General features: G+C 39.7%; 1 protein-coding gene across 1 annotated transcript; it reads left to right on the forward strand.

Moving 5' to 3' along the window:
* The first annotated feature begins 11,618 nt into the window (after positions 1–11,618).
* Positions 11,619–16,503, forward strand: elp6 (elongator acetyltransferase complex subunit 6). The gene is made up of 7 exons (XM_034145670.1): positions 11,619–11,882; positions 12,373–12,451; positions 12,536–12,606; positions 13,083–13,207; positions 14,245–14,455; positions 15,086–15,247; positions 15,834–16,503. Exons 1-7 carry the CDS (start codon positions 11,829–11,831, stop codon positions 15,957–15,959), a joined length of 828 nt encoding a protein of 275 aa, XP_034001561.1. The 5' UTR covers positions 11,619–11,828; the 3' UTR covers positions 15,960–16,503.
* The last annotated feature ends 7,886 nt before the right edge of the window (positions 16,504–24,389 follow it).

Genomic DNA, 24,389 nt, shown 5'->3' on the forward strand with positions numbered 1-24,389 from the left:
TATCAGTATATAGTGTCTCTACTTTAAAGAGTCCTCTCCTGCTGATGTTCAGGTGTATATCAGTATGTAGTGTCTCTACTTTAAAGAGTCCTCTCCTGCTGATGTTCAGGTGTATATCAGTATGTAGTGTCTCTACTTTAAAGAGTCCTCTCCTGCTGATGTTCAGGTGTATATCAGTATGTCGTGTCTCTACTTTAAAGAGTCCTCTCCTGCTGATGTTCAGGTGTATATCAGTATGTAGTGTCTCTACTTTAAAGAGTCCTCTCCTGCTGATGTTCAGGTGTATATCAGTATGTAGTGTCTCTACTTTAAAGAGTCCTCTCCTGCTGATCTTCAGGTGTATATCAGTATGTAGTGTCTCTACTTTAAAGAGTCCTCTCCTGCTGATGTTCAGGTGTATATCAGTATGTAGTGTCTCTACTTTAAAGAGTCCTCTCCTGCTGATGTTCAGGTGTATATCAGTATGTAGTGTCTCTACTTTAAAGAGTCCTCTCCTGCTGATGTTCAGGTGTATATCAGTATGTAGTGTCTCTACTTTAAAGAGTCCTCTCCTGCTGATGTTCAGGTGTATATCAGTATGTAGTGTCTCTACTTTAAAGAGTCCTCTCCTGCTGATGTTCAGGTGTATATCAGTATGTAGTGTCTCTACTTTAAAGAGTCCTCTCCTGCTGATGTTCAGGTGTATATCAGTATGTCGTGTCTCTACTTTAAAGAGTCCTCTCCTGCTGATGTTCAGGTGTATATCAGTATGTCGTGTCTCTACTTTAAAGAGTCCTCTCCTGCTGATGTTCAGGTGTATATCAGTATGTAGTGTCTCTACTTTAAAGAGTCCTCTCCTGCTGATGTTCAGGTGTATATCAGTATGCAGTGTCTCTACTTTAAAGAGTCCTCTCCTGCTGATGTTCAGGTGTATATCAGTATGTCGTGTCTCTACTTTAAAGAGTCCTCTCCAGCTGATGTTCAGGTGTATATCAGTATGTAGTGTCTCTACTTTAAAGAGTCCTCTCCTGCTGATGTTCAGGTGTATATCAGTATGTAGTGTCTCTACTTTAAAGAGTCCTCTCCTGCTGATGTTCAGGTGTATATCAGTATGTAGTGTCTCTACTTTAAAGAGTCCTCTCCTGCTGATGTGCAGGTGTATATCAGTATGTAGTGTCTCTACTTTAAAGAGTCCTCTCCTGCTGATGTTCAGGTGTATATCAGTATGTAGTGTCTCTACTTTAAAGAGTCCTCTCCTGCTGATGTTCAGGTGTATATCAGTATGTAGTGTCTCTACTTTAAAGAGTCCTCTCCTGCTGATGTTCAGGTGTATATCAGTATGTAGTGTCTCTACTTTAAAGAGTCCTCTCCTGCTGATGTTCAGGTGTATATCAGTATGTAGTGTCTCTACTTTAAAGAGTCCTCTCCTGCTGATGTTCAGGTGTATATCAGTATGTAGTGTCTCTACTGGGACATGTCTCCATGCTTTAATGTTCAAAAAGCTCTTTATTTTTCTCATACTGCCTGTGCTGCAGCACCTCTTTTCACCCTCTGTCTGAAACCAGAGCCCAGTCTGCTCTGATTGGTTAGCTGGCCGGCTCTGTTGTGAGATGTCCCGCCACTTAGCCTGTCACGCACACTGTGTTGGAGCGCTAGCCGATAGAGGCACGAGTGTTACATAGTGATGTCACTATGTCAAGGACGTAAAAAGAAGGAGTCCAATGGAGAGAACACAGGGATGTTAGCCTTTGCAGACCATTTACATGCACAAACACTTATATACACTACTATAAATCATATTCTGGATTTGTGTACACTTTTTGTTAACTAGATAATTCCATATGTGTTCTTTCATAGTTTTTGCAGTATTAATCTACAAAGTAGAACAAATATATTATTATATATATTATATAGGGAACCATTGAATCAGAAGGTGTGTCTTTTGACTGGTACTGTATATATAACACACTACAGGAAAAGGGCCTTTTTAAATCAAAATACTCAGTTAAAGTACAAGTACCTCAAAATGGTATTAATGTACAATACTTGAGTACATAGTTCATTACATGCCATCACTGTTCTGGACTCACTTGGTTCCCACAGGGCTAGAAGAGCTACAATAACACACAGAGCTGAATGAGTCTCACATGAGGCCACAGCGCTGGCCGCTCTTTGTCGGGTTTCTCCTTTGGATCACTGACAAAGTTACGGGTTAAACAGTTATTGTGTGTGTGGGGGGGCTCCCAGGGTGGAGGGGTGCTGATGGATGGATGGAGGGTGGGTGGGGGAAGGTCTGGGTGCACTTCTTTTTCTTCAAATAAATAAAAAGAGGAGGGGGAAAGGGAGCATTTCAGCCGCCAGAAGGTTAAAGAAAAGGAAACAGCAGTAGGCGAGCAGCAACAGTGATTATCTCACTCTTTTATTCTCACACACACACACACACACACACACACACACACACCACACACACACACACACACACACAAATACACACACTTGTGGAAGTTGGCACATGCATAGGCACATGACTGCACTCCTACACACACACACACACACACACACACACACACACACACACACACACACACACACACACACACACACACACACACACACACACACACCACACACACACACACACACACACACACACACACACCAAAAGAGGGTCCTCTGAATTGAAGTACCAGTGGACGCCATGGCAACAAGTGGGCATTACATTACCAACAGTGAGGAGTGAGGCAGGATGGGGGAGGTTTTGTCATCGCTGTGAGAGAAACACTGGCACACTAAAGCTGTATCTGCTTCTTCATGAGAGTAAAAGCAAGTTACTTAGATTTGCAGCAGTAAAAACGTGTTAGAAATGATCAGAAACTCTTACAAATGCTGCGGAAAGTGTAGCTGCTGAGCGGTTATATAAGATTGTTAATTCCTTTTAACCTTTTTCAATTGTATGTGTATCCATCTTTTGTTTAAAGTGCATCTTTTAAGGGATGAGCTATGATATTTTGGGAAAGACGGCGCTGTCTCTTATTTTTTATATTCTGTGCCAAATAAAGGAAGGTATTGAAATACACATTTTAAATGTTAAATACAGAGTAAAGTTAAGATTATTTAATGCAGCACAACTCGATGAAACAGATCTTCAAAAAAGTAAAACTGTATGATATGTGTTTTTCCTGCTGTACAGTTATTATGTAACACAGACATTTGAGATGCTTTCTAGGAGTTAGAGAACAATGTAAAGGGTCAGGGATGCAACATATTCTGCAATGCATCCTTTTCATCGTGTCAAAGATAATAATAAGAGCTGAGAGGAAATTTAAGACAATCATTTTAACCAATTTCGGCATCTGCTCTCCTCGAGGAAAAGCAGCAACTGCTTGATCTGTAAAAGGACACACTAACCCCCTTTCAGTGTGTGTGTGTGTGCGTGTGTGTGTGTGTGTGTGTGTGTGTGTGTGTGTGTGTGTGTGTGTGTCCACTGACCCTTTGAACATTTATCTTACATCACTCTCTTCCTCTCTCTTCCTCTCTCTTCCTCACTCTCACTTATCTGCTGTTGGCAGAGATTTCATGCATCTTCAGACAGCGAGGGCGTCGTTGCCATGGAAAAATGCGTCACTCAGCGACCGCCGCGTTCACGCACACACACACACGCACACACACACACACACACACGCACACAAACACTGGGGCAGATTAAGTGTCTCTTATGCAGCTTTACTGTCATCTAGTAACAAACCGCAGAATATCGGAGCATTAGATCTGCTCTGCTCTTCACTTTGGGTCAAACGTCACACCCTGCCATCTCTTCAGACCTTAATCCTCTCCTGCACAGCTGTCCACACACGCACGCACGCACGCACGCACGCACGCACGCACGCACGCACGCACGCACGCACGCACGCACGCACGCACGCACGCACGCACGCACGCACGCACGCACGCACGCACGCACGCACGCACGCACGCACACACACACACACACACACACACACACACACACACGCACAGCACTGACCTCTTCATGACTCTGCAGATTACAGTTTCCTCGTCTTCATATTCTTAGCAATTCATTGAAATATTGACAGTATTTACATTTCATTCATGGTGTAATTTATAAAAAAATAAAGATTAAGGCAGTGTGCATGCAAACTTAAATAAAATACAATCATAAGAAATACAACATAAAGTCATTCATTAGTGATCTTTAAGTTAGGGTTGGCCAACGTACCCATATTATATCAATAAGTGTTGTTTTTCTTGGTTGAAAAGTACAGTATGCCTCACAGTAAAGTGACTTCCTGCAATTATTAGACTATTCAAGCAGTTATATTATTTGGTTGTTACCTGCTTAGTCTTTAAATCAATGCTAAAACCATAAAATATCGTCACAATATACATTCCCTTTCAGGTATTTGGTAAGAAATATTGGGATATTTGATTGGATTTGGTGAAATGGAGAGCCTCATCTTGATTAGGTTAAGTAGTAAAATACCAGAACCTTAACATGATACTATACATTACAGTCATTTTACTGACTTCATTTCATTTGTATTTTATCCAACATCTTACATCCCTGCTCTCCTTTCAGTTGGACCTTGAGGAGTCAACTATCTCAGGGGGATAAAATGTGTGAGGATGGTAATGAGGGTTTAAGAATCGTGAAACAGAGGACATGGTGGAAGCATGTTAAGATCTTCTCTGTCTTATATTTTTATTCTTCTCTGCTGTCGGAGTCAAACCTGCTGGGACTTGGGATTCATCGGCAGCTTGTGATTGGCTGCCGAAGTGGTGGAATGATGGTGTTGGTATCCTGAAGGGGCAGTCGTGATTGGCTGATGCAGACACACACACACACACACACACACACACACACACACACACACACACACACACACACACACACACACACACACACACACACACACACACACACCACACACACACACACACACACACACACACACACACATAGTGATGGAGGCATGCACACGCAAACATGCACACAAAGTCTCTCATGCATGTATGCAAAAACACATACGAAACACACAACATGAACACAGTCGAATCGACATGCATGCTCATCCTTACGTACACACACAGAAAACACAATACTGTGTTTCAACATATTGAAAGGATATACTCATATGTGTGCACACTTAATTTGGAATTACATGCATGCACGCACACAAGCACACATTGAGCCTCACAAAGAAAGGATTGAATCCAAAGGAAAGAGGAGAGAAGCGAGGGGGGGTAAAGTCTAAATGAATCGTTCTGGCACCGTCTAGTTTACTAATGAGGCTCAGAGGAATGCTGCTGATCAGAACAGGACCCTTTGGCTTCTTTTCTGATGGAAATGTAGTGATACATTACCCGTCTAAAGCAGCATGAACCCCCCTTTCTCCGTCCTTCATGTGAATGAGCAAGTGGTTTGGCAGTGTGATGATTCAAGAGGGTTCGGAGTGATCGGCCCAACTTTTTGCTACAGGAAATGATGAGGATGTCTAATGCAGGTGTTGATTTGTATATTTATCCAGAGTCTGCTAGCTGTCAGGTTATCCAAAGACACACATGCACTAGAACCCTAAGATGAGATATCCAGGATGAGCTGTATGTGAGAACACAAATGTCCGAATTAGGTCTGAGTATAAACCGGACTTTACCGTGCCAGTATCCTCATACAAAATCTTTGTAATGTCTGATTGAGCCCATGGGTAAGTGGAGCTGCTCATTCTTTGGAGAATTCGAGGCGAGTAGGTGGATGTGTTGGCGGCGATTCTATGTGGCTGGATACAAACCAATAAAAAACAAGAGCACAAGCAGAAGGGTTAGTTAGACGAAAATGTAGAGACAACTGAAAAGACAAAGGGATTCTGATGTTTTGTTGTCTGTAAAGTAAATGCCAAAATTGTCGGACAAACTCGACTAAATAACTGCTGTAATCTGCAACATGCTTTGACTATCCAGTAAGTGAGAATGCCTCTGACATGGAATATCAACCAAATCAATCAATCAAATGTGATACAGTAAATAGCCCAATATCACAAATTACACCTTTTCCTCACAGACTTCACGTTCTGTACAGCATAGTTAACCCTCGGTCCTTACACCCTTCAGAAAAGGCCTCCCAAAAACAACTTTTAACAGGGTGAAAACTGAACAAAACTCCGGGGATAGTGACTGAGGAGGGACGGACAGATGTCAATCTCCTGGAAAAATATTCAAGCCTGATTATCCCCATATTGTCCGGAGTTCATTATGAGAAAAATATATATATTCAGCTTGCCAATAACTTCTTAATTCTTCATTGCAAGGTGACCATCGGCGTTGAGCTTCACCTCACCAAGACGAATAAGTTCAAGTCTTCCAGGGGTCCCTTTGCCCGGTACAACATCCACATCTACAGGCCGCCTAAAGCCAAACCCCGAATCCTCAACAAGCGGCCTCTCAGAACTGTTATTAACCACAGACGAGCGAGGGATCGAGTCCTGAGGTGGGAGGACGATGTTTACCCTCCTTCTCCACCCTGCTCCGTCTGCAGTCCCTCCAGCACTCGCTCGCTGCCGGCCTACACCACCAACAAGCCTCAGCAATCCAGGAAACAGACTATCAACCCCTACACCCACCTTTAAAGGTCCCCTATTATACTGTTTTTCATCAATATATTATAGGTCTCAGATATATACAGAACCTGTCTCTGATTGGCTGAAACACCAAACAGATCATTGCAGCATCACATAATCCCCTCTGTTTCAGCCCTGTTTCAAAAGTGCTGATTCTCTGTCTGTTACTTTAGATGAAAATAAGGAGCCCCTCCCCACGCCCCTCTGAGAGATATTTGGTTACAAAGAACTCATTGGTGCTCTAGGAGGAGATTCAGGTGATAAGGTGGGGGGGGGGGGGGGGGGGGGGGGGGGGTTACCTTGGTTGGTGATTGGCTAATAGTTACACAAGCCAACAAATCGTTATGACATCATAAAGTGGCCAAAATCTGATCAGCTCATTTTCAGACAGGTTTTTATATAAATGGATCAGGACAAAAAGAGAGAGAATCTTTTTTCCTGAAACTTTCAGAGTCTCTTTCCACAGAGGGGACACATGTTGATGTAGAAAGGACATTAAAAAGTGGATTTTGCATGATAGGTGACCTTTAAACCAACCCTGTCTCCTAGAAAAGTACATTCACCAACCATTAAACTGCATTCTCAATTAGGTTTTTCGATGGAAATGTATTTTGTCCTGGATTACGGTCACTGTTCTTAAACACATGGTTAACATTGTAAACGGATGCAGAACAAAAATAAGATGCAACAGACTCAGCGGTTATGTTTAGGCATCCAAACGTTGTGGTTTTGTTTCGTAAAATATCACGTTTTTGCTCAAAATGTGTATGTTTGATGCTTTATTGAAGTGATGGACATGCATTCAAAGTTATTGCTGAGTTTTGGTTTGAGACAAGACGCAAACAGATGTTTTCTTCAAGTCATCATTTGCATAAACCATCCCTCCTCCACAACCCACCGCTCTGCAGACTCTGATCATAACATTTGTGAAGAGTCAAAAACAAACGTTATCCAGGACAAAATACATTTACCTCAAAGCGTATTTGACAATGCTCTTTCTTTGTTTGAGAACATAATTTTCCCAGAGCAGGCTGGAGGAACTGTTTCTCATATCTCGTTGTCCTGGCTGTAATCTTGACATTAATCATGTGAACGTGTATGTTGCATTTTGTTCGTGTTAACCAGAACTCTTATTTAAATGTTAGGAGTTTTTGTTTTTGGGATCTCGTCAACTGTATGTCAGTTTAAAACCGGATTCACCTGGTGAATGGTGCAGGACTAGAGGTATTCAAAGTGTCAAGCATGCATTTTATTGGAGACAACCAATGGCTTCATCTGGCAGCTAAAACTATTCTGCATTCCTATACATTAATTAATGTTCGGACTGAGATGCGCTATGAGGGCATTGTTGTGTTGCGGGTTTGAATGCATCTTGGTGTGTATATTTTATTTTTGTTTTACCTTTTAGTGTGTGTTCATATATCTGTGTGTACTACTGCACAATGACTTAAACACTGTCATTAAGCTGGTTTTCAGAAATGTAAACTACCGTTGTGGGATTTTTAGAATAAGAACATAATGCTTTTGCCCTTTTCCCCCCTAATATATTGATTATTTACTTATCCAGAGATGTATACCGTACTGTATTGTGACAGTATTTCTCAGGAACACTTAGACACAGGAGTGTCTAACCATAAATGCTGCATATAACCTTAACTTGGACAGAAACACAAGCATGTATTTATTTATATGCGTGTGTACAAGTTTTCTCACGCACCCTCAGAACTTTGTAAGGTGATAATATGTTAGTGTCATGTTTAAAGCTCAATCTGCTGCCCCCTAGTGGCCAAAAAAACAAAATGGAAACTATTAAAGAGGCGTTAATTTGTCATTTTGGATAGGGATATTTTCAAAAATTGGTATAAAACTAATTATTCGACATAAGTGATCATCCAAAAGCCAATAAAAATACACAATAAACCATCTTCTGGTGTGACAAAAGGATTCAATCAGGTGTAATTACTCAAATATATGTGCTGAATTGCAGTGCAGAAGCTCAAGGAGGCTACTGCTGTCTGAGATATTTAAGAGACCTTTTTCATTACATTACATTACATTACATGTCACTTGTTAGACGCTTTTATCCAAAGCGACTTACATACTCAATACTGTGGGCAATCCCCACAACAACAATTTGGGGTGAAGTGTCTTGCCCAGGGACACAACGACATGCTGACTGCAGTGGGGTTTGATCCGAACACCAACGCACAACCCACTGCACCACACGCCTCCCCTCTACTTAAACGCAGATTCATTGCATTCTCGATGTGTTTGATATTGAGCTACTGGAGAGCTACACACTGCCATCTGCTGATTCAAAACATGATCAGTGGCTCATGCTTTATCTCCCATTTTACTTGAAAGTGTTTCATCCTGCTGTACGGCATGAACCACCAGTATAAGATGGATGACTTACATGAGAAACCTTGACATTAATCATACTTGGGAAAAAAAAAAGATACAATTTCTGCAGGTTTTCTGCTTTTCTTTTCAACGCAGAGCCATACATCTTTTTCTCACATACATTTTTAAGGCTTGGATGATAAAATAGCAATCCATGCTCCACTTTTTCCACCAGATAGGAGCTAACTGCACGTAGTTTGGTGCTAAGCAGGAAGTGTACATTTAGTTTTTTAAGAATTATTAATTAACCCTTGTGTTGTGTTTGAAAGCTGTTACCGTTCATGTTGTTCCCGGGTCAATTTTGACCCATGATTTATCTCAGTCCAAAACACTCAGAAATAATTACTATCATCCAATATTGTTTTAACTACATCATAACTAACTTATAATGCATTCATAACTGTACAATCCTGTTGTAATTGTATTTTATGGTTCCAAAAAACATTCCACCACATATTTAAGTAAAACATGTGATTAAATTCACTCATTATATTTCCTATAGTGAAGACAGTGGATCATTACGTTATCTGACTATAATAGACTAATATTAGAATACAATTTCCCCCCAAAAAGTTTGAAATTATTGTTACAGTGGATGAAGGGGGTGGGGGAGGGGTGTCTAAAGTCAAAGATGAATCTTGATTGGGCCAAATTTGACCCCGAGTCACCCACAACAATTCTGCTGGGTCTCCCCAGACCCCAACACCAAATTATACACTTTTTTTTAGAGACTTTCTGACTTGGCTAAAATTGTCAAAATCTGTTTTGTAGTGTTTATATAGCTGTTGTGGAGGATATCATGAAGCCTTGTTCCGATACAAAAAACTAGAGCGTAGTTATTATATAATTTTAACTTGAAACGGGTCACGGGAGACCCCAACACAACATAAGGGTTAAAACTAAGCAAGGTGCGACCAATAACTATAAGAGTGGTGAAACGAAACCAAGACATTAAAGTTGCCTTGGGAAAGTTCAACAATGAGTTAAAACTCAGGTTAAAGCTCCGGGAAGCTATGGGCAGCTGCAGAATTGTGTAATAATAGCCATGGTCACATTGATATATAATATTATAGCTTTATTGTCCTTGTGTCAGGGTGCCATTGACTCGTGAGTGCTGGAATACATTGTTCTTTGAAAATAGACCAACAAAAATAATTACAATTATGTGTATGTGATGAACCCTGATGTTTTTGTCACTGATGTGTGTGCATTGTAACAATAAAAAAGGAAAGACATGTCCAAAGAATCAGGTACAAAACCTCAGGTGTGAGGTTATTCAGTATTTCCTGATTAAGGGCTTCTTATACTCTATGACTTGATGCTTGATGCTGATACCATATAATAAAACCATATATTTCTAAACATAAGAAGAAGAGTTGTGAAGTGACTGTACTGGGTCTGTAATTACGGGAGTTATGGGTTGAAACTATATCCTCCGGTAATTATTCCTTTGCAACATTTTTAAATGCAAACTGAAAGCAAATCTCTATTGGCAGATTAATCTCATACACTGTTAGGCATATATATATCTTTATTAATCCAGATTAAATAGTTGTAGACACATGCACATTTAAATTAATATATGATTAAAGAATAATTAAATCTGCAGAACACCACATGCTGATTGTCCTGTTTTAAATAGTTAATACTTAAATTGTAGAAAATCTAATGAGAACATGTATTGTATTATTGTATTATGATCATTGATCACACACCATTGATTGACTATTTTTACAAATGTATACCAGCTTGATGTGGCCTACTGTATATTTATTTATATTGCCATATCGCTTGTAATTTTCCTCCTTGGGATGATAACAGTCTCATTTATGTTATAATGTCATTTTTTATCAAATGCATTATTTATAAACCGAGATGCAGTGGAGTAAAAAGAAGCAGAACATGGAAATACTGAGATAAAGTACAAGTGCAAACCAGATCAGAATTATAGCTATGAAGCACTCGACAACCTTTTATTTATTTACTTACAACCACTGCTTTTGAGTCATGTTTTGGTGCCAAATATCCAGAAAAAAGCACCACAACTATCGCTATTATAATGTCATTCACACGGTACTACCAACAGGGGGCGGTGTGTTAGTTTTAACATGGACACACGAAGAAGTCGCCATTTGCAAAACAAAGATCGTCTACTGAGACAGAAGACCAAAGCTATCACCATGGAGACCATTCTCTCACAGACCTGAAGTGGCTGTTTTTCCCTCTAATAAACACTAGTGAAAACTTACAATTCAGCCTTAAAACTTGAACGGTTGTTTTCCTAAAGAATACAATGAATAACACTTGCGAAAATATAATATAAAGTAATAAATTCATGCAGCGGTAAAGACGCTATTAGTGGCTTTTCTGAGGTCCAAAACGCGTTTCAATTAAATTCAAATAGCTTTATTAGCATGACGATGATGACATACAGTATTGCCAAAGCTTTGTACAATTGTGACATATACATAAATATACGTAACATTTGTAAAGTAGTGTTAAATTCGTAAACACAAGGAACACTTAATTAAATCACTTTTGCTTTCTTTTCAGCTGCAGAGTGATACCTCTTCTTTTGTTTATAATAATCTTTGTTAGCAGCATGCTACTTGACGTTAGCACAGCTGCTTTCTGAGAGAAAATCAGTCTAATTTAGGATTAATACCATCTTTCACGTGACGTTTCAAACTATGGGTTTACAAGACACATTTTAAATTAATTCCTGCTATCTCCTGTGTTGTAACGTTTTATTTAGCTTACAAAGCCTTTAGTTTCTATTATTCTTGTTAGGTTAGCTTGTACACACAGTTAGCCATGTATACAGAACTAAACAGTATCTTGAACACAACTCCTGACAGCTTCACACAGGTAAGGACCACACAACCTTTTTAATTGATCTGTCATGTTAATATGCACATGACCGTTATCTCTGTTAAGTTGTAACACGCTGTTATACGTGCTAACATTACTATGTGCAAGTTTGTCTTGAGTCTAGAATCTAAACTAGATCAATTATGCTTGACATTTGAATATGCTTCAAGAAAACAAAAAGCCTACATCACAGGGTTTCATTTATTTTGTAACATAAATGTGTTTACAGCTCATTCAAAAACAGAAGACTCAGCTTGCTTTTAATATATTTAAGGGAAATACGAAGGGTATATTTCAAGCTTGTTATGCAAATAAGTTATTTGGCTTTTTTTATCAGCTAAGATTTCTTAGAACATGTTTTCAACTTTAATTGACTGAATTTATTTGAAAAGTGGACTTATTAACACATGAATACTGCTGTGTAATACATGTTTACATATATATTTAAGAAGTAAATATACAAAAGTGTGGTTGTCCTTTTCTACAGGGAGAATTTGTGTTGCTGTCAGACAGACAGAGTGATGCCTCTTTCCTCATTCACCACTTCCTCTCTTTGTACCTACGAGGTGAGTTTGCACCTGGCATTGTAAAGTATTATCAAAATAAGATTCATTTTTATGTGGGAAACTGATGTCTCTGTTTTATTTCAGCACGCTGCAAAGTGTGTTTTGTGGGTCTGGTGCAGTCCTTCAATCATTACAGTGCCATCAGTCAGAGACTGGTGAGTCTTCAGTGTTATTATCATCCTTCTGCTGTATTCACACCGAACATTTCCACTGTTCAAAGATCATTTATTCTTTATTTGAATTCCTTAGTGGCAGCTACTCTTCTTTGGGCCTACACACAACAGAGCATAACACAAAAAAAAAGTCATACTTCAAGGATTCCTCCATTATTGAACCCCAAATTAGCACTGGATAAAACCATACAACTATTTGTCTCCCATCATATGTTTAGTCAAATGCTACTTCGCTTTTATCTTTTGGGTTTTAATTGTAGGTATGCCCTCACTGGATCTACGGGTATCTGTAATGTTAGATCTTTCCTTGCTGCACAAGAAAGGTTTTTTTTATTCATATTGAATTAGGCTTCACTTGGTTGATAAAGGAGCTTACATATTTTGACCTTTTAATATTGCTATCTTAAAGTGAGGACATTCATTGTGTGTGTATCTGTGTGTGAATTATGTGTTCTCAGGGTGTTAGCCTAACACAAGCGAAGGAAAAAGGTCAGCTGGTTTTCCTGGAGGGACAGAAAGAGTCGCTGTCTGTTTTGATTCCTCAAGAAAACGACACAGGAAGTCAGGCCATGGACTTCCTCAGGTACAAACAAAAATAATCACTATTCATGTTTTTCCACAGTTTGTTGCCTCTCTCTCCATCTCTCTCATTCCTCTGTCTGCCAGAGGTGGGAAGTAGTGGAGTACAAATACTTCGTTACTGTACTTAAGTACATTTTTCTGGTATCAGTACTTTACTCCACTACTTCTTTTTCTGACGACTTTTTACTTTGACTTCTTACATTTTGAACACAAATACCTGTACTTTCTACTTCTTACATTTTGAACACAAATACCTGTACTTTCTACTTCTTACATTTTGAACACAAATACCTGTACTTTCTACTTCTCACATGTTGAACACAAATACCTGTACTTTCTACTTCTTACATTTTGAACACAAATACCTGTACTTTCTACTTCTTACATGTTGAACACAAATACCTGTACTTTCTACTTCTTACATTTTGAACCCAAATACCTGTACTTTCTACTTCTTACATGTTGAACCCAAATACCTGTACTTTCTACTTCTTACATTTTGAACCCAAATACCTGAACTTTCTACTTCTTACATGTTGAACACTAATACCTGTACTTTCTACTTCTTACATGTTGAACACAAATACCTGTACTTTCTACTTCTCTCATTTTCCAAACAGGCTGGTTCCTTTAGTTTGAATGTGTGTTTGGTGGCGTGATCATTATTATTTAGAGTCATTGCGTGCCTATTGATTTGAACACGATCCGTGTATCCATCATTTCCTGGTCTTCTCTAAAGAAGAGGGACCAATGAAAACGTTGTCATGTTGCCGTTGTTCAGCATGGAAACATTCATTAGCTAACAATGACATTATTGTTCTATTAATATAAAGGGAGGTCAGGTACTCTTTAAAACAGCTGCTAGTTATGGGTACTTTTTACTTAAGTACATTTCAAAGCCCATACTTCTTTACTTTTACTTGAGTAAAGAAGTTTAGTCAGTACTTCTACTTTTACCAGAGTATTTTTAAACATGAGTATCTGTACTTCTACTTGAGTAAAGGATGTGTGTACTTTTGCCATATCTGCTGTCTGCAGGGATCCTTCTGTCGGCCTGAAGAATCTCTATGAGTTTGTGCGCTCCGCTGTGAGCAGTAATGGTGAGGAGGGGGGGGATGGGTCAGAGGAGTGGGGGCCCCCGGTGCTGCTGGTGGACGACCTCAGTGTGCTGCTGAGTCTGGGGGTGAGCGCTGGAGCCGTGCTGGACTTCAGCCACTACTGCAGGGCCATCGTCTGCTCCCAGCTGCAGGTAGGATCTTCTGTCAAAGCATTATTTTAAGGTTGCAACTAACAATTATTTTCAATATTAATTGATTAATGGAGTTTTTCAAAGTCCAAGGTGCTCTATTCATTTGAAACACTTTGTCCCCAGGGGTCAATTTGTAGAGCCACGTAGAGTTAACGATAGAAGTACAGTTAACACAATATAAGACAAGACAATATTAGCATACTCTACTAATTTGTTGATGAAATTTAATTGTAATAATGTCTTGTTTTGTCAGTCCAAAACCAATATTAAGTTTAATATGATGTCAAACATAGAAAAGCAGGACATGTCTATATTTGATAGGTTAAAAACAGCATTTTCTGCCGTTCTTGCAAGTAAATGTAGCATCATCAGTAACCAATTATCAAAACAGTCGCAGAGAAAACATATTGACTAATTGTTGCAGCTCTACATCTAGAGGTTTTACGGGACGTATACTGTTATCAGTCTGCACAGCCAGGAGGTAGCCGGTTGTGATTTAAAAGGCATTTGCAGTTTTGCTTTCATAAAGTGTATCTAACTTGTATGTACCTGCTTTAAAGTAGTTAAGATAAAGTAAAGAGCTTTAATAAAAACCCTGTCTTATCACCATAACTTTGTCTGTGACTGCAGGGTAACGTGGTGATGCTGGTTCGCTGTGATGGGGAGGGAGAGGAAGACGAGGGAGATGATGAAGGCTCAGAGAGACTGATGAAGGGCCTCACCCACCAGTGCAGCCTCACTCTTCATGTACAGGGTCTCCCAACCGGCTACTGCAGGGACATACACGGGCAGGTGAGTGTGTGTTTGTTCGTACGGTCTTTCTGTGTCTGATTGAACACATTTTCGAACCCTTAATTGTCCAACTATACTGCATGACGTTTAGGGTAGTGCTGCGATTTAAGAATATTTTCATTGTTGATGAATCTGCCAATTAGTTCCTTGATTAAATCTTTGGTTTATATAACATCTCGGAAAATTGTGAACAGATAAAGCTGACATATTCAAAGTACTTGTTTGGTCCTATGAATAGTCCGCAACTGTTTCTTTTTGCTTTTTATCATAGGTGTTTACAGGCATACTTTTTTCACAATGTTATGATTAATCAATCTTCTAATTTGTTTGTTTTACCTCAACCTTATCTGATAAATAATTTCAGCCCTTCTTGAGGAGCTCGACATCTAGATTTAAAAACAAATCTGCATTTGTGCTTACAAATATTACCAATGTAACCATTGATTGCACAATAAGTACCTGGATGTACTAATGGAGGGCAGACTTATTTTGACATTGTCCCTTTTTAAAGTATTAATTTCAGAGTAAAATTTACCAAAAAAACGTTGAATTCTTGCAATAAATATATAATGTTCTTGGTTTTCAGGTGGAAGTGTGTTGGAGGAGGAGACAGGGCGATGGGCAGTACACTCAGAAGAAACTCTTTCAGTACAAGGTCCACGATAAAGGAGCCTCCTTCTTCGCTCCCGGGACATCCAGCGCTGTCCTCTAGTCTCACCTCTCTCTATCCTCGTTGACATTCTTCTCTTTTACATCTGACAACTGACTGTTTATATTTGAATAACACCAGATGTCAGGGGTTTAGCTACCTAAGGGTTTGGTGAACTTGACAAACATTCGGAGTCTCGCTAGTGTCAACGACCCAGCCTGGACCCTAGACGATCTTTAGGAAGGATACTGTGATCCTGCTAGTCGATTGCCTGGTCTCAGATCTCTGAATTGCTTCACATTTCTAAGAATAGTTTTTTTCAGCTATTCCAATAAGTTAACAGAAGACATAATGACTATACCGTCTGATTGCCAGGTACAATGACCACAAGGAGACTCAAAACTACATATAGAAAACCAAAACCACAACAAAAAGAGGCTAATCACCTGTAAAGTCTGTGTGTTTTGCTCCTATGTACGAGAGGTGGTAGGGCTCTTTGCATATCTGTGCCCCACTCTCTCATAATCAGCCCATGTTTCCGTCTTGAATCATGATACCACTGAATGTATTTTGGTTGAATAAAATGTAATAAAACAGTGGGAAATGTTGTCATTGTCAGTGTGTGAACACTAGAGGTCGCCCTGGCATTGCTCTCCTCGCTGCTGCAGGGTGAGAGTTCGGAGTGGAGAGGTCTCTGTCGGATTTGACAACCAGTGGGTTTGAAACGCTGCTCCTTAATGTCAGCATCCTATTCGATGCATCCAAAATAGCCTTAAGCTCATTTCCAAAACAAAGGAATAACCCGGTGGTTGCTCGTCAGTTCACCGAGGCAACATCTACATTTGAGGATCTCTGAAGTTTGTCAAGGCAAGTGTGCTTTAGCTTTAGCCATGTTGCGAAATTTAGCTCAGTGGTTGCTGAAAGCATGGGAGCTTTTGGATTGTTTAATCACTCCATAATTATAGCTTCTGAGTGTGGCTGCAAGGGTGCATTTGCTGGGCTCGCATGCTTCCTTATTGTCTTGTAGAATCAGATATAAACCCATGACATCCTGAAACCATATACAACTTAACATCGTCACTCTTCAATGCATGCTATCTTAATTTGCTTTCAGTGTTGTTTGCTACAAACTAGTCTGATGGTTTCACAGCCATGTGAAGCAGGCGTAGGAAACACTAAAACCCAGTGGCATGCATGAACCCAATGTGAAAGTGCAACCTTTTCTTGTTAGTTTATTAAAATACATATTGATTGGGACACTGGGTTCATGTAGGAGCTAACATATCTAGCATGCTATTCATATTAGCATTTAGCTTGGTGCCATCACAAGTTGTCTGCAGGTGCAGAAAGAGTACGACAATATGAAGTAACGCCATACTAGGTTACTATATATATATATAAAGTTGTGGCCGTGAACATAAACAAAATAATAAATTGGCAGAAGTTAGTCTCTTTAAATGCTGTCGTTATTGATTGTTGTTCATGTACGAAATAGTTAGCTTAGCTTACTCACACGCACTCGGGTAACTTTAGTAACAATTAGTGGCTTTGTCTTTAACTTCTATCATTTCATAAATGTTTACTTAAATCCCCAGGGTGTTGGTGTTTTATTCCGACTGATATTAGTTCTAAAAACAAGTGTTTTCTAATAAGAAACCCTGCCAGAAACTGGTGGCTAACATTAGCTTCCACTAACCTTAGCTAACTATTAGCAATTTAACATTCAGCAGCAGGTTCCTGAAATACAAGTAATTTATGAAACTACATTATCTGCAGTGGTCTAAAGTAGCTAAGTACATTTACTCAAGTACTGTACTTTAATACATATTTGAGGTACGTGTGCTCTACCCAAGCATTTTCATTTTAAACTTCTACTCTAGGCTAACACATTTTGGAAGCCAATTTTGTTTTATCACACTACATTTATTTTAGAGCTGTATTTACTTTATAAATTCAGATTTTTGACACACAATTTTTAGGGAAATATGATCATTTGGTATAGATTAAACCATCCAAGTAACTAAAACCACGAGTTGGTTAGCAGAATATTAATTCGTAGCAATTATGCCCAGAGTTGTTTTGTTCATTTCACAGTTCTAGCCTCTTACAGTAAATGTGATTTGTGATGATTTTAAAAATGTTTCTGCATCGACTACTTTTACTTCTTATACTTACAGTACATTTTCATATCATACATAACTACTTCTACCTAAGTACCCTTCTCGATGCAGTTTATTTGAGTATTGTTACTGTATGGTATTGGTAATTTTACTCAAGTAAAGAATATAAATACTTTTTCCTCCACTGCTTATCAGGAAAAACTGCCAGGCTTATTTGTGTGTTAGCTATGGAAATATGTGTGTGTTCATTATTTGCATGGGCCAGCTCAGTGGTTTCTACACCGTCTCATGTCAAACTACAGAATGAAGACTCACTTTTTCCTGGTAAATGAGGTGATACTAAAGAGAAATGTGTGTTTTAAATGAGGCCTATGCGGTGTGTACTGAAAGATAACCCTGTCATAGATTACTCAATTTCAGCTAAATCCATTTCTGTCATTTTGTCTAACTTTACCCCATGATGAAAGTACAATTACACTATAAGATTTGTTTGTGCCCCGTATCTATCCTTATCTTTAGGAGCCTGTTTGCTTGTTTCTGGAAAGTGATGTTGCATCAGCCCCATTACCTCCGTGTTCACTATCTTGTGGTAGATATTTCACCATTTTAACTGTATCTACATGATAAAGACAGTATCACGTGTTGAAAACTGATTACTTTTACTCATTTAGGGAGTGAAGTGTTCTTGAAACTATACGTGCATGATAACCGGCAGACATAATGAATCACACAAGAAAAGAAATCTAAATTTAGTATGTCATCAATGTCTTCCTCTTTCTCTAATTTATCAGAAATACAGTAATCCTTGCGCAGAAACAGACTGCCTGTTCACATCATTTACAATTGCATTATGGTTACTGATTGACAGGGCATTTCCCTCTGATGCCATCAGCTCTGGTTGTAAAAGGCTGTGTTGCAGTAGTGTGTTCATCCACATCGAGGTTGTCTTTACAGCATGGGCCTCACTGGTCAGAGGAGCATTCTTCCACATTATGCAACCATAGGATTGGATTTTGATGCAGTTACGGAGATGGGACACAGCTTAGAGCTCTCTGGAATGTTGTTGGCTATTGGTCTGGTTTTTGGCCTCTAGCAAGTCACTTGGAAGACATGTAAATGCATTGCAAGATACAGACAATTGCTGATAATGGCATTTGAATCTGTAAGCCCCGGAGATGCCTTCAAGTTAGGCGTTTTAGCAAGTGTTCAGAAGAGGTAAGAGGGTCATTTTTGCTTTTTTCTTGAATCTTCTATTCCAGTATATCTTAATTTGACACTTTCATAGTTTCACATACAAAATTAAGCCATGAACTCAATGCACCATTGTGCCTACTGTAATGTTGTACACATGAGGCTTTATACATCTACCTTAATCTACAAGCCATTTAATTAAGCTGCAGAGACTCTCCATGATCTCCCTAACTGAATTTGTGCTAGCAATGTGAAAGACTGTACGTTTGTTTGCTTGTTCCCCACGTGTGAGGCACATAGACTGCTCTTTGTTAGAATATTAGTTGCTCAGCATGTATGCTCAAAAGCACAGGGTTATCTAAGAGAGTTTTGCATGTAGATGTCGTGAAGATTTAGTCATGGTTTGTTGAATTTAAGCAGAAGTGTTATTTTTATTCCCTCAGCTGCAGTAGCTGGTATATTCCAACAAAATCAAATTCCATCCGGCCAGACAGAATAGGATTTCCGAACAATTACTGGTCGCCTGCCAAAGAGCTGAAGAGAACACAAACTCACCAGCTTGAAACAACAGTTAACCAGCTCTCAGCCTGTAGCTATTATTATAGAGTCTCTGTCAAACTTGTCGTGCTTTTGAGATGTGAGAATCTAACCGTGCAACATATAGGGTAGATATATACTGCCTAGAGGAGGAGGGAGGCAGCGGGGGTGGATATAGGGCCCTGAGCCCTGCTCGTTGAGTTTCCGATCGGCTCAATCCCGGATTAGTTCACTGACGGAGATGCTGTTGAGCCTTTGCCAAATCAGGTCTCGCTGCTACGCTCATGTAACCCCACAGCACGCAGTGAACGGGACAAACAGCTGTGAGATGGAGGCTTTTATTCAAAGTTTTCCCTTGCGAAAAAGTGAACAGGACCAAAGCGTGTTTGAAAGTCGGTTTTCCTGCAGAAACGCAGAGCAGAAAGGCTTTACTTCAAAGCCTGTTTTGACCTTCTCAGAACCCATTGTGCAAGCCTTCCAGGAGGACGTTGCTGTTTCTACTGTATATGGTATTTATAACAGCAGATCAAGAGTCTCCTGAGGCAAATTCCTCCAAGGAAATGTTTCCGTTGCTCCCGGGGAGACGAGACGAGCAGTCGCACACTCTGCCTGAATTCAGAAATGAGCAACACGTTAACCACAAGGCACTGCTTAAGCTAAAAAAAAACAGTGCTGCTGCCTTCAGGGGACGTAAAGGGCTGCGAGCCAGAGAGATAACCTGGTCTCCCGTTAGCAGGTATGAACTCTTGTATAATGGATACAGTGTGGAAGCATTGTGCTGCATGGTTAGGGAGTAATACATGCTCCTTATTGACATCATGTGAGAGGCTTAATAATCAATAGAATTGGATACTGTACACATGCAGCTTGTGTGCCAGGGCAGCCTGTTAAACATGTGTAATACAGTGGTGTGTATCTACAAACACACGATAGGCAGCACTGAGCAAACAGCTGAGATTGTGCAGAGAAGTCAACAGGAGATCCAGTTTATGTTGGAAACTGGAGGAACTGATTTTGTTTGAAGTGAGCTGAACTAGCCAAAAGGCCAATATTTCTTTTTTGTTTGGACTCTGGTGCATATGTGTTTAGGCTGCTGGCAATCACTAAGCCATGTTACTGTACAATGTGTAGTTTTGTGTCTGCCTGGTAAACAAGTCAATATTATTCAAGCAATGAGGTATAAATGAATCATAGTTATTGGTATAAACATACTTTGTTATCATTACACACGTCTTTGAATAAGGGAAGCCATCATTGTACAATTCTTTAATCAAAAAAATCGTCCGATAGCGATGTTGTTATTGTTTAGTGCAAGGGAACGAAAGTAATTTTCATTTAAAAAACAACAACAAACTGTTTTAACTCATTCAGTCGTTGGTTACATCAACATGTCTTTGTAAAAAAGACTTATGAAACAACCTTTAACCTTCTTTCACATTATTATTTTTATTTGGAGAAATAACTGCTTTTTTGTGTTTCCGTTGATCAAACAAACATGGGAATGAACGTTAGCCTCTTACTGAGTAACGTGCATGCTTTTCTAAATGCATCTCTGCCCTGTTGCAGCTCAGTTTATTTTCTCTTCTCTTCAACATGTGAGCGCAGAGCTTCACAGCCTATCACTAAAAGCCAATGTTCAAACAAACCACACGTGCACAGCCGAGCGTTGCCTCTCTTACATCATCCTGGAGTCGTCCCAGCAAACCGCTTCTTTAGTGCTAATACATCAGTACATTCATTTAAGCAAAGGTAAGAATTAGATAAAGCCTAACCACAGGAGTCATGTTTGTTTTGTGTAATGTAATGCCTAGTAATGACCCACATTAAATTGCACTGAATATGCATTTTGTGGCCTCGATAACACTTTTAATACCTTTTTATATGATGAATATTTTCTTGAACTAGAATCGGGCCGCATCATTATTCAGAATCGGACTAGTTCAATATCCAAAATTGCTAAATTGTGTAACCCAGCCTACAAAGGGTATACAGATAAAAAAATCCTTGTTTTGTACAGATCTTCTTAAAGTCGCACTCCAACCATTTTTATATATTCGCTTATCGTATCCCATGTTGCAATATCAGTCAAAAAATAATTGCAATTTTTGACCGATCGTTGGGAGTGACACACGGTTAATTGCATGCATTTCTATGGCAGCAACTAACAGCTACTTTGATCATCTTAATGTGGTAAAAACCAGTTGTATTTAATACTCAAAGGACCCCAATTTAAAGCTACTGTCTTCTAGTTTATCCCTCTGTGCTTTCCTCTGTGAGAAAGTGTAATCTTACCCACTGTCCTCTAACAAAAGGCTGGTTTCAGGTGAACACACGGTGGTTGTTGTCTTACCAGGTGTGATCGATGAGACATGTTTGCTTCAGTATAGCTGCTCAGCCGGTGATACATGTTTTCTACTGTGGGGGAATGTGTCCACACCTTTTGGGCTGAATGAGCCGTGTGTGTGCCGTCTGCCATGTGACCCCTGTGTGGGCTGAAGGAAAAACACACCGTGCCTTTAGTCAGCAGCATGTGTGCCAAAACCTGGAGTATGTCACTAATTAGGTGTCCAGGACAGAGCTTTACTTCAGGAGCTGGCCCCTCTCTCTGTGTGTGTGTGTGTGTGTGTGTGTGTGTGTGTCAGTGCGTACAGTATGTATGTGTGTGTGTGTGTGTGTGCGCGTGTACAGTGTGTGTGTGTGTGTGTTGGAGGAGCATGTGTGTCCTTGGAGATGTTTCACAGGATTTGACCCTTAATAAGGTAGATAAGATAACTTTGATCAAATCTTAGCACGGGGCTTTCAGGAGGCACTTTGGAAAACTATAAAGCAGCCAGAGATCAAAATCTGTGTTTCTTCCAAGGCTGCACAAAACGTGCACCTAAATGATTGGTAGAAAATGTGACAGTTGTCCAGCCTTGATTACAAGTCAAAATGTACGTGTCACTGAGTTCCTGTATTTCTTTTTTGAATATCTTAATTGGACAAAAAAGGACGTTAAAACTCTTATACTTTCTGATGGCTGTTTTTACATTGTATACCCTAATTGATAAACAATAGTCGCTTTCACACCGGAGTACTTTTCCCTTTTAGTTCTGATAGTTCCTGGGATTTTGCGTTCACACCAAAAAGAGAACTTAGTTCATGAGAACTTTTACCCCATTTTTAGTGCCTGCTAGAGGTGGTACTTTCCTGGGGAGAAAAAAGTTCCAATTTCTGATTGGCTGGGCGAATTGCAAACCACGCCCCGTAAAACTCTGAAACGTTTTTGTGAAGCCGCCATTGTATTTGCTGGCATTAGCATTATTAGCATTAGCATTAGCCCAGCGCACCAACGCAGAGAGAATAACTTATGGCAACACAAATAAAAACATGGGAGCGGTGGAGTGATGAGGAGGTGTCGGCGTTCTGGCGATTTACTCGGAAGGCTTCAGTAGAAGCTTCTACTGAAGCCTTCTGAGTAAATCGTAGTTTGGGGACTGGCTTCAGTAGAAGCTGCTGGGAGTCCCAGCAGCTTCTACTGAAGCCAGTCCCCAACTCCGGGGACTTCCGGCCGGGGACTTCGGGTGGCAGTATACACCGTGAAGTTGTTTGCGGCCTTCCAGTAAACCCAAAGCAGAAGAAGAAGTGACGTCAGCGGCTTCATTTGCCTAATCCTCCCTCAGGGAACTTATTCCGGTGTGAACGCGATCTGCTCTTTAGTTCCATGGGGGAACTAAGTGCTGGGAACTAAGTACGGCAAAGTACTTGGTGTGAAAGCGGATTATGTAACGTCCCCCAAAAAGTACTTTTTGTAGTAGTATAAAAGTGTAAATAGTGTATATGATGCAGCAAAGTTTCTAAAGAAGAAGACATACTTTATTCTTCTAGGAGGAAATTCAATTTTCACTCTGTTGTTATTTTTACATTACATTGCGATGTGATCTGACACCTCTCCATCTGTCAGTCCACACACGTACTTGGTCCATTTGGGACTTGAACCTGCGACCCTTTGGTTTCTCAGCTAAGTCCTTACAAACTAAGCTGCTGCCACCCCAACAGATTCTTTCATAAGAGTTTTAATACATGTTTCAACACAGATATGTCCCCTCATATAGAGCTTACACTATTCCACAGCTGCTCTTGGGTTAAAAAAAAAACGTTTTAAATAATTGCTATAAATACAAATAGTGAAATACTGTAGTTCAGCGGTTTCCAACCTGTGGGCCGAAGGCATGCAAGTGGGCCGCCAAATAATTAGCAAAACATTATGATTTGTGTGGAAACATTTCATTATTACAATTTTTTATTTTTTATTTGAACCTCCTTTCTTAATCCTCCTTAGCAACGGTCATTACAGTCCTTGACAGCGGTTTGTACTACTGGATTAAAAACTTGTCACATGTTCTGAATTGAACAATCAGAACTTTATTTAGCCTCCGTATTGTTTATGGTTGAATGTGGGGCGCGAACATTTTTTAGATTCTTAAGTGGGCCCTGAGTTGAAAGGTTGCTGTACATGTTAAGTTGAATTTGGGTTTGCGGAAACAAAACAGTCACTCCTATACATTGCAGCAACTTTTACATGTGAAAAACAAACCAACCAGTGTGAGTTTTTACATTGTTTTACATAATGTGTTATCTATAACCTGTGAAACTCTCCCCTCAG

The sequence above is a fragment of the Trematomus bernacchii genome, unplaced genomic scaffold (genome assembly GCF_902827165.1).
Source record: "Trematomus bernacchii unplaced genomic scaffold, fTreBer1.1, whole genome shotgun sequence".
Taxonomy (NCBI): domain Eukaryota; kingdom Metazoa; phylum Chordata; class Actinopteri; order Perciformes; family Nototheniidae; genus Trematomus; species Trematomus bernacchii.

What these genes read in the sequence shown, in the direction of transcription:
- elp6 (XM_034145670.1), top strand. Translation starts at nt 11,829, where the DNA reads ATGTATACAGAACTAAACAGTATCTTGAACACAACTCCTGACAGCTTC. An exon ending in CCTCTCTTTGTACCTACGAG is followed by an intron (nt 12,452 to 12,535) that starts GTGAGTTTGCAC and finishes GTTTTATTTCAG; the next exon opens with CACGCTGCAAAGTGTGTTTT. An exon ending in CAGGCCATGGACTTCCTCAG is followed by an intron (nt 13,208 to 14,244) that starts GTACAAACAAAA and finishes TGCTGTCTGCAG; the next exon opens with GGATCCTTCTGTCGGCCTGA.